The sequence below is a fragment of the Leptinotarsa decemlineata genome, unplaced genomic scaffold, assembly GCF_025532065.1.
Source record: "Leptinotarsa decemlineata unplaced genomic scaffold, Ldec_3_MD MMD2_tig00001719_RagTag_RagTag, whole genome shotgun sequence".
NCBI classification, from domain to species: domain Eukaryota; kingdom Metazoa; phylum Arthropoda; class Insecta; order Coleoptera; family Chrysomelidae; genus Leptinotarsa; species Leptinotarsa decemlineata.
This window is the reverse complement of record NW_027412569.1, coordinates 11,263,224-11,274,458: the sequence shown is the minus strand read 5'-3', so window position 1 is coordinate 11,274,458 and position 11,235 is coordinate 11,263,224. Positions and strand designations below refer to the sequence as shown.

Here is an 11,235-nt window from a genome sequence, read left to right as displayed (position 1 = left end):
CCTGTCAGAATTGACGGAGTTGAAGTTGCAGTTTTAGGACATGTACAAATGGATAATCGATAATCTATCAGACGAGTAGTTAGAGCGTTTGGTGTATCAGCTACAAGTGGTTATCGGATTTTGAAAGCCTACAAATTCCATCCTTTTAAAATAAGGCTAGTTCAGGAATTGCACGAAGATGATCCTGATCGTCGACTTCAGTTTTCTGAGGTGTTCAGCGGAAAATTGACCAATATCCCAAACCTATCATACAATACATGTACCCCAATACATGCCATCATATAATACATCATACAATACATGATGTTTGGATAAGACAGTTTCTGCACGAATGTTTTCCAATGTATTAGATCGGCAGAAGGGGTCCAGTGGAGTATTAGAATTCAGAAACAACTGGGATACTTTAAAAGATACTGATATTTCTCCATTCCGCAACCTTACATCTTCATTTTCATCTATGATATACTACTTTGAATTACCAAGTCCCTGATTGTGATAACAGGTGATCTATATAAATTCAAACCGAAAGCCCACCGACTAGCAAGTCTCGTGATTTTCTTGGCAGATCTTATATTTCAAGTACAACAGTGTCAACGACCTGTAGAAACCTGCTTCAAGCCAGTTTCAAAAATTTATGTTCACTTCAACAAGTTTTTAACGTCTTCAAAAACCAGAGGGGGATACTGGAATTTATGAAAGGGCCTATGAGGACTGTAAGCAAATATATATTGGTCAGATTGGATGAGCTACCAACACCCGCTTCAAAGATCGCAATATATGATACCAAACTTGAATAGCAAATTGTGGCACGATAACTGTGAACAATGACAGTTCCAAATAGACCATTGTTTACTCTTTACTCACTTAAAATTAGCGGGAAATTTCCAGTTGAGTTATTGATGAATGACAGATAGTAAATATTTGAGTCATCCTGGTAGATATGAATACGCGAAAATTGTTCAGAAGTTAGAATAGTTCATATCCCACTGACGCCAACTTCCACCTTGAAATCGTCATGCCTTGTATCAGGTATCAGATAGGTATGAACTTTCTGAACGTAGATGACAAAGTTCGATTATTACAAAAGACGTATATGTGTTTGGTTTATACTGCTGATATCAAACAAAGCTGAGATTGCACATTTGGGTCGATTCAAAACAAATCAGGCCAAATCTATATTAATCAGATATTAATAATTGATTTTTCATGTATATTTCGAATAATATTGATTATATCGTCGAACCCCCACTCACGTGGAGACAAAATGAAAATATTATTTCTGACGAAAACATCCAAATATTTCGTAAGCGATCCAAGGTGAAATTACTTCCTGAAAAGGAACATACACAGTGTGTTCCTCTGAAAACTCCAGAAATAACGATTCAGTAAAAAAACTACAGAATGGAATTAAAGTTCAAGATAAAAAATTGTTGGTAATAATGATCTACGTGGTGGAGTGATTGGAAAATGTATGTACATATGAACTCAAATTCACGGAGCACGTCACGTCAAAGTTGAGAATTGGCTATGCTAATTTGAAAATGATCTACCCCCAGAGAAAATTTCTAAATCAAAGCACGAAGAAAGGACTATGTGATTCAATTGTTCTCTCACACATGAACTTCTGTGATAGTATACAGCGTGACTCACGGTCGATGGTAGGTTAGACGTTTCTGGAAAACGCAAAGCATGATTTTTCTGAAAATTTCACCTCTTACATTTCCTTACCTGTTCTATCGATCTAAAATATTTTCAGCATTGCGGCGTTGCCACTTCCATCAAAAAGTCCTAGCAACTTTATTTTTTTAAATAGAACACCCCGTTGGTATTTTAATACTTTTTTGTTAATAATGTCCTATACCTATCTCTATCTGTTTTCGAGATAAAAAATAAATTGTGCTAAATATGGTCCAAAACATAGCCTAAATAAAATTAAGTATATCAGTACTCTCAATTCATGAAACTTTGATATTTTGATGATAGTTTGGACAAACTCGAAATATTCAAATAACACCAAGAAATCGACTCCATATCATACAGAACGTGCTAAAATTACTATTATTTCCATTGTGCATAAAAGTAGTCAAAAATTCATTTTTTCAAATGAAACCCCCTGTATATTACTCGGTAAATTGAAAAAGATGGTGAAAAATGCTTCAAGATGATATATCATGTCCCTATACCTAAATCGTCAAGTTTTCTTAATAAAGCCGTTTTTGTGGAAAAAATAGTTATTCACGTTTTACCAACAAGTGTTGAAAGTGGCATTTTATTTTGTGAGTGGGGATTATTGCAAAACGAGCGTCAGCAAGTGGAGCAAACTCACGAGCAAAATAAAATCGTTTTGCGAAATCACTGTGGCCGTAAACAAGCAAGTCGTCGTTGTGGAAGGATAGTGCTGACAAATTATAGAAATTGCGAAACTCACGGCTGCCGATATTATTCTTGTTTAAGATCAATTTTGCTACAAAAACAGCAATGCCATTTTTTGTTTAAATCAAATTCAAGTCGTCACCTTGAAGTTGGAGATTGACATCATTAAATAATTTATACAGGTCTGTCAAGTCAGTTACCTCTTGATAACCAGCAATCGGTTGAAATCGTTGCGTAAACGTAAGCGAAACATAAGTGGAACCACCTATTGGTGTGACACCCAAGTCAACTTGCCAAGCTATATATCAATATTAATACGGTCAGAGCGTCTCAACTGAGGTATTTCAGGTACTTTAGGTAAATTTGTCTGTATAAAGAGGCAGACGACAGGATGATAAGTTTAGTTTGAGGAGTGCCTAGAAGATGACAGTACTATAAACTGTGGAAAGCGCTCGCAGATAATTAATAGAAGATATACAGCTTCAAATCCTTTTTGTAAAATTTTAATATTGAAATAATGAAAATAAAGGAAAATTAGTTGCATTATATATATATATATATATATATATATATATATATATATATATATATATATGATGTGTTGTTCTTCCGGGTGTTCATCCGTTGGGTACTATTCGATAGTCGACGTTTCGCCATCATCTCAGATGGCATTATCAAGACGAGTTACTGCTTCGCTTCGAGAGGTGTAACTGATGTTAGGTTCTTCTTGTGGTGTTTTTATATGGTTTCGCTTGCGTAAGTTGTATGGATTTGTTACCTGTTTTCCTACCTGACGGTTGTTGATGGCCTTTGGTAGTTCTCCTACCTGTTTTTTTACCTGAGGGTTGTGAATGGCTTCTGGCGGTTCTCCTACCTGCGATGGTTCATTATCAATTTGTGGTTGTCTTTGGTGGTTGTTTTTAATTATTGATTTCCAAATCTGTCTTTCCACCATCAACAAAGGACATATTAGGAGATGAATGTAATATTAATAATCTATTAGCTTTCCTCAGAAATACCAATTTGTTGCATACTTTCTTAAGTTTCTTTCCATGAACATGTAATATATCGACAAGTCGATAATGACCCTATAGGTCGATGCGACTGTAAATAAATAAATAAATAATAAAAAACAATAACATTAATATATTTAGTACTCAACTGGCAGTTTTCATAATATTCGAAATATAATAATCTTAGTCGATTACCATTTACTTAGATATATTCATTTTCCCTCTGGGCCTCAACAGCACCTGATCTCGTATCAGAAAGCTGACAATAGGCCAATTAATCTGTATATCACAAAATATATGTATTATCATACTGGTCATGTAATTGTGAATTCGGAATAATAATTATATTATTAATATTATTATATATCTGCACGGAACAGGAGTCCATCCAGTTCGACAACTGTTACTATGTACCGCACGAGGGAACACCAACATTCTGCTATAAATACTCAAAAACAATTTTTTTCTTGAACGAAACACAAGCAAAACAGAAAAATCTTCAAGGCGCGATTCACGTTGGATTTGAATAGCTGGAGATTCAATTCATTTAGAAAAACGTTCTTAGGAAGTTCATTCCACATAAATACAATTCTCCATATGAAAGAGTTCGCAAACATTGAAGTTCATGGTGTACTGAGTTGAACCTCAAAACGATGAGCAGCCATCGATGAGCAGAATTATCTGTCCTGACATTATTATATCCAGTTCGGAGACATTTATCTTTTTGGAGAAAACCGATGCCTGGGTTTTTGTCACCCCAACTCGAAATCACTTTTAGATCTTAATTAAGATGTGCAACCTCCTGCTGCCGGTGAAGATGTCCTTCCGTAGCCGATGTCTCGGAATCCAAATGGAATGACGAGACAAGTGTGCTGTCGTCAGCAAAGCAATCTATTGGATTCTTGTTTTTTTCCAATAAGTCGTTGATACACAATAAAAAGAGGGTTGGAGACAATATGGATCCCTGAGGAAACTATTATAGTGCAAATCTCACAGTAATTTTTTCCAGTCGACAAACTGACATGAAGTTTCATAAAAATGAAGGCTAGATGCGACTGTAAATTTTCAACCAACGCAACGTGAAATTAATACACTTTGTATACCGTTTCAGGAGTACGAGTACGAGTAAATACGAACTTCACCACCCCTCCCATTCCAATCTGTTTCGAGACTCACTCTATCTTATCTCAAGGCATCTTGAGATATTTATCCCATTATACTGAGATGAAAATTGATTTCTTGATTCAATCTCGTTGTATGGTTACTGTGGAAAGAAGTGAAAATGCTGAAGACGCATGAAATAGGGCTAAAAAAGTTTTCTTTTTTACTCCCAAAGTCTCACGATCCCCCTTCACATAATCCAAACAATCACAAAAAAGAGTCTAGTGGTGAACACCTTTTGTTTCTCCTGTTTCTGCTTCCTGTGCTAATCGTCATCGTTATATTCGCAGCAAAAATGAGGCGACGAAGTGAGTATTCAATGATAATAATAATGTGGATTTTATTGTTGGTCCTAAAAAAAACAACTGAACAAACGGCATGATTCAATCTTTGCAACTTCAATCCTGGCAGAGTTTGCTCTTCTATCAAACGCATAATACTATTAATTATTGTTTTTGCTAAATATATCTGATTGACTGAAGGCTATCAGTTGCGTATTACGGATACTCGTATTTTGAATAATTTATAGGACCTACTACTGTAAACGTAAAATAAATATTTTATACAGATCGTGAAAAATTAAAAGTGATCGTCGATTTAACTAGATTCAATAGGATTTCAAAACAGATGTTTTTGTGTTGATGTACCAGTGGGGAATAATAATAATAATGTTTATTATCAAAAAAAGTGGCGAAATACAGGAAGGAAAATGCTGTCAAACTGTGAAAATGAACCTGAAAGATCACTGAAGCTTCAGCTAGTGATTATTAATATGGTGCAGCGTTTTTTGAGAAGCTTGGAGTTAGTGAAACCACACACTATCAAGCCGAAGACTTGGAAACTCTCTTTCTTCCTATTGATTACTTGCAAATTTATTTCGTTTGATTTGTTCCGCCTTATCTTACACTGGAATGTATAACAAACTTACGATAATGCATCAAATTGTTTGGAAACAATTGTTTTGACGACTAGTGAGAAGGGGAAGTACAATTACACGACTATATCAAATATTCAATAATCGAATCTGATGAAATAAATGCTCAAGGTTGATTGCCTAGGCCATCCAATTGATTATTGATAATGCAAATTTGATTTATCAGAGATTTACTTGGCGATCTTTTGAAGGACTTATCTGTACGTGCACTTACGATAACAATCGATTTAATTAACAAGCTTGAAACTGAATTTAGAACCTGTTAACCACCTCGATAGATCAATCTGAAATTTCACAAGCATGTTTACTTCTCGTGACAGCCAAGATTATTTGCTGTTTCCCAAGGTTTGCAGGGTTTTGACCTGAAGTGTCGTCTGCAGCTGAGCCAGACATTGTCAGATGCGATGCAGAATGGTCGGAGAGATCTAGCTTGATAGGTTTGCGGTAATCCATTCATGGGTGCATTGCAGCCCCTTATTGAGGTACTGGAGGTGATGTTCCGTGATCCTATCCTGCTTCTGTATGGATCCAAGCGTTCGAGATGTCGGGGCTCGCGGTCCTTCCAACAGGCACTATAGTATCCGATTCTAGCCTTGGAGGGCACCAAGGCAGACGTTTGAGGTGTCGGACCCGGATGGATGGAGCTATTAGTATCCGAGCTTAGGATCCCGACTTGCCATTTCCAGGGACCAAATTCCCAACTGATTTGGCAGGTTAGCGGGGGCAGGTGTGCGACGCGAGCACTCTCTGGCGAAAGACGAGCTTAGTTAACGTACGAACGTTCGGTCGAACGCTGTCGATGGCCCTGTCTCTTGGTTAGCCACACTAAGTAGATGTAAGGAGGCAGCTCCGGGTTTGGTGAAGCGAGAGGAAGTCCTGCGAAATCCTGTTGGTGTGGGCGAGGGGCGGTACCCGCAAGGATTTCCCGAAAATCCACCCCACCACGTCCAATCGCATCCAACGCCAGGGTGCGTCTGGGGGGCCTCCATTACATACCATATAGTATATGACATGTGACGGTAAAATGACAGATTACCACTAATAAGCAACGTACAAACTTAAAATTCCCTAGGATTTTTTATTTTCGTCCATATCAACTTTAATACTTCGATTCATATAGATAGATAGATAGATAGTTTCGTTTATTTAACTACGTTACATAATGTTTGTAGCAGGTCATATAACAGTCAAATTCTTACAAATTCTAAACAAATTTTTAGATATTAAAAAAACAAAAAATAAAATATAAATCAATAATAAACATAGCATAAACATACAATTTTAAAAAAAGGCTAACAATGTCGTAAATCTGCAACAAGAATTCTATACTGAGATTAACAACAAGCTTTCCCTTCTTATATATTATTATCATACACAACTATAATGATGTCAAAAATCATTTTGTAAATATTTTTGCAAACTGTTAAACATTTAGATTTCAAATATTGTTTCATTGTGATTTTGGACTGATAAAATTAAGACTTCTTAATCTTGACGGAATTTTATTATATAAATTTAAGTTTAAAGAATTAATTTTGGATGTTGTCAAACGAAATTTGGGTATTTTCAATAAGTCGCCAGATCTGGTGTTATATTCATGGTTATGAGAGTGTTTCATAATTATGTTGTAGGTGTGTTTGACAAACAAACTAAACAGAAAATCGTGATTTCCGTGTAATTCAATGTTCGTGTTCGAAAATAGTTGTTTCGGATAAATTTATATCTACACATCTTTCTGAAGGGCTTTCATTGATATATTCAATGTATTTTGGAGATTTTCATTTTTTATATATCAAGAGATGAGTGGAATGTGTGAATAGAACAATGTAACATTTTTCAGGAAAAAGAGAAAGACGGAAATTTCTACAATCCTTGCGAGAGCCATATGTATTCGTCATAGCAGAATCATCAAAAAGTAAGTTCTTTCAATCCTAAACAAAATGTTTCAATCTTAGAAGTAACATCCTCAGAATGTACAGAAATTTCAGAAAACCAGCTGGTTTTAAACTTGTTATATAACTATCTTATTATTCAGCACCTCTCCAGTGTTGATAAAACATACTTTTGCGAATGAACGAAAATAACAATACAACAACAAACGTAATGACCAAAAAAATTAAATTGAATTTAGAACAACAGAAAGTTTTTTGAGCAGTAAGATTATTAGATCTTCAGGCAATTAACCTGACTGGGAATGTGAAAAAAATAGATTTTTTTGTAGTACAGTTTGTTTAGTTTTTATCTAAATAGTCACTTCAGTAGAGTTTTCATTGAAATCGGTGGTAGTGCGCCCGACTCACGATCGAAAGACTGTGGGTTCGATTCCTACCTCTCGACCAGATAATTTTTTCTCGAAAGAATTTATCTGGTTGAAGCTGGGATGATTCTGCAACCATGTTAGGAATCACACGTTAAAAGGTAAGACCTCATTAGTCCTTAGCTCGCACAAGTTTCTCAACTTCTGAGAGTTGTCGTTCGTATGGGGGCGACAGCTGATTAACGGAAAAATAGATTTTTTAAACAGATTGTGTCCCAGAAATAATCGATTAATTTTAGTAAGTTCAGTTTATTATTGTAGTCAATACAGTGATTTTGGATAACATCACCAACATATTTTTCAGCAATAACTCAGGCAAATGTTACTAATAGAACTATAAATAACATTGGGGAAAGAAAAACCGACAGCATAGTATCCCAGTCAAATGAGAATGAAAACGTGGCAGTAGCTCATAATTCTCTTTATGATAACTTCCTCTTCTTACCACCACCAGTTTATAGAAACCAGAGGAATCCTGTCCGTTTAATTCCATTTACTCAGTTGCCGCCTGACTTTGGTGAGTAGCGAATTTTCAATTTATTCAATTATATTTTGCGCCACTCAAAGATCTTCGTCACATAAAAAACACTGTCCAAACCAATGAACTGAACAAGTAGTATATAACGTAGATCAAGTTTACACGAGCATATAACATCCTCTCCCTGGGAAGTACCTATTAACATTTACACAGATCAAGAGAAAATACATATACATTGAGTAACACTTCACAGAAAATTCTTCTTCTTCTTCTTCTCTTTTTATGTTCTTTGCTTCCCTTCGGCTTAGTAAACCATGATAGAAAATAGTTTAAGTATCGAGTAAAGCGAAGTATTTCGCGGAAAAAGGTTGGCAGCACTAGCTGGTTTATTTTCAATGGTGACAGTTGACGTGTCAAAACTGATAGAAGGCGTGTGAGAATACTCTTCAATCCAGGGTTTCTATATACGGACATTGTTTCAGTGTAGACTGTCGTTTTCAAATGTTTCAAAATTTAACAGGATAAATAAAAATGTAGATTCGTAATTTTAAACGTCAAAAAGTAACATTTTGCTACTAAACTACCGCGGAGAACAACACTGTTACCGAATAAACCACAGTCCATATTTGATAGGTATAGGTTTCACTTTGAGCACATCTATTTTCTCTGAGTTGACTACTCTATATATTTGTCATTAGTGTCAGGTGTCGAGCTGATTTTTCACGACGTTATTTCAACTCAATATTCAGATAACTAAATGATAAAGTGAATATAAGGAAAACAGCAAATGAAACTTAAAAATGGGCGATATGAACATCAACTGCATGAGACAACTGACGTTATTGGCAGTGTAGCCAACACAGAAAAAATATATGATCTCTAAACAAAATTTTATTTAATATGGGATGATAAAATAAATACAAAGAAAGCGATTTTCAAACAGCAAAATGGACAATATGAACATCAAGTATATATGATAGGTGACATCAATAACAAATACACAGGCTAGTCAACTTGAAAAAATACAAGTGCTCCAAACCATCATTATACGGCATTTGGCTTATAAGTTATCAGAAAGCTGAGTTGTTTTTTCTTCGAAATGGAAAACTATCTTGGTTTATTATTCTGCTTACAAACCTTTGTTCAACTGTATAAAGAGTACATTGAAAATCTCTCCTGATAAATTTTCATACCTGAAAAAAATCATATATTCTTCAAAATGCAATGAGTGATTGAGGAAAATCATGTGTGAAACATGCTGATAATATATGTATCCACTTATAGAGTGAATCATCAGTAATATTTCCTAAAACACGGGAATGAGTAGATGAAATTTTGTGTGAGATCATCACATTTTGAAGACAAAACGAACTTGAACATTGTTTGACTGAATATGTTGTTGTTCAGTAAATACAGGGGGCTACCTAAATCTTCCTTTTGAACCATGCTTTTGGCTTCGGAGCCTTTGACATTGTTAGTTGATTCATGATGCCCCGTTATTTGTAATTGATAGCTCGTTTTTATTTTCTGATGACTCATGAGTCCACATTGAACTATTTGATCACATCTCAATTGAAGTTTTTAATTTTATTTTCAGATTTCTCGTCTAAAGAAATTGAAGTGAGGAGCGATTTCATTATCCTGAAGGAAATGAAACCCCCTTCAAAAGAATCTGTAAAACCTCCATCATATAAAGAAGCTGTGAAAAATTTGAGAAGGAAAATACGAAAATAGTTTTTAGCAGAATAGTTTGGAATAAATGTGTGCAAAAAGGCTCAGGGAGATAGAAAATGTATGACTGAGTTACGTGGAAGGGTGTTACGATTTGAATAATTAGCTAATAAAATGTCACTAGAATATAACTATTTGTATTGAAACTACTTCTTTCCAAAGTTTTCTCATTTATAATTTACGAAACTTGTTCGGACAAATAAAAAGTGTTTTAAATAATCCCCTTCATAGAGTAAAGATGTTATCAAGATATTGATCACATCAAGTTTAGATTGCCATCATTGTGATATAGTAATAGAAATTAAATATTTAAAGAAAAAACTGTTTTTTTAAACTCTTTTTTATAAATATATTTCTTCGTGAATTAACTTTTTCTCCAATAAATTCCACCAAGAAGTACAGTTTCACCAAAATTAATAGTGACTTCTGGGATATTCTTCAATATTTTTGACACAATTTTTTTAGTACAAAAAATTCAATATGGAGTTCTCAAAAAAATCATATCTACCAAAAGATGAGGTGTTGCCGTTTTATACGGTTTGGAATTCATGTTATCAAAAGTACCTTCAAAATTGCTAATGCTCCTTGCTACTTCGTTTTCAATAATCAGTCCACTCTTGAGAAATGCCAATAATACCGTCTCAACGTTGTTCGCAACTTTACCCTATCTTACTCACAGGTAATCTTCAAACCATCGTGATATATTTTAATGCGTTGCAGCGATACTTTGCGACATAAGTGGACTGTTGAAAAACTAGGGGTAATATTCAAATTTCGCGGGCTACCATCGTACAAAACATTTAACAGTTCATGAAAAGTGTTATTCCCGCTCGAAATAAATTAATAAACAGATTAAGTTGATAAAAATAACATTTGACAGAAAACACTTCTTCTTCTCTTTTTTTATGGCCTTTGCTTTCCTTCGGCGCAGTAGACCATGACAGAAAATTGCTTGAGTACCAAGCAAAGCGGAGTATTTCGCGGCAAAAGGTTGGAAACACTAGCTGATTTATTTTCAATGGTGAAAGTTGACGTACCAAAACTGATATAAATACGTCAACGACGATGCAGATTTGCTTAAAAGAGCCATTAATGGTAAAATATGGGAATATGGCTATGACATCAAAAAAAATTAAATTATTCCAATGGAAGATCCCAGGAAGCCAAGACAAAAAAAAGGAATGCCAAGTTCGATCAAATTTCAAAGTTATGCTCACTGTTTTCATCA

General features: G+C 34.9%; 1 protein-coding gene and 1 long non-coding RNA gene across 2 annotated transcripts; one reads left to right on the top strand and one right to left on the bottom strand.

The window, feature by feature from the left end:
• The first annotated feature begins 4,613 nt into the window (after positions 1-4,613).
• Positions 4,614-10,138, top strand: LOC111515579 (uncharacterized). The gene is made up of 4 exons (XM_023171798.2): positions 4,614-4,855; positions 7,322-7,396; positions 8,103-8,315; positions 9,874-10,138. Exons 1-4 carry the CDS (start codon positions 4,669-4,671, stop codon positions 10,008-10,010), a joined length of 612 nt encoding a protein of 203 aa, XP_023027566.1. The 5' UTR covers positions 4,614-4,668; the 3' UTR covers positions 10,011-10,138.
• LOC111515589 (uncharacterized) lies at positions 9,155-10,708 on the bottom strand. Its single transcript, XR_002723563.2, has 2 exons — positions 10,572-10,708; positions 9,155-9,469 (listed from the first exon to the last, which is right to left on the bottom strand). It is a non-coding gene; the product is annotated as an uncharacterized lncRNA (long non-coding RNA).
• Between the last annotated feature and the right edge of the window lie 527 nt (positions 10,709-11,235).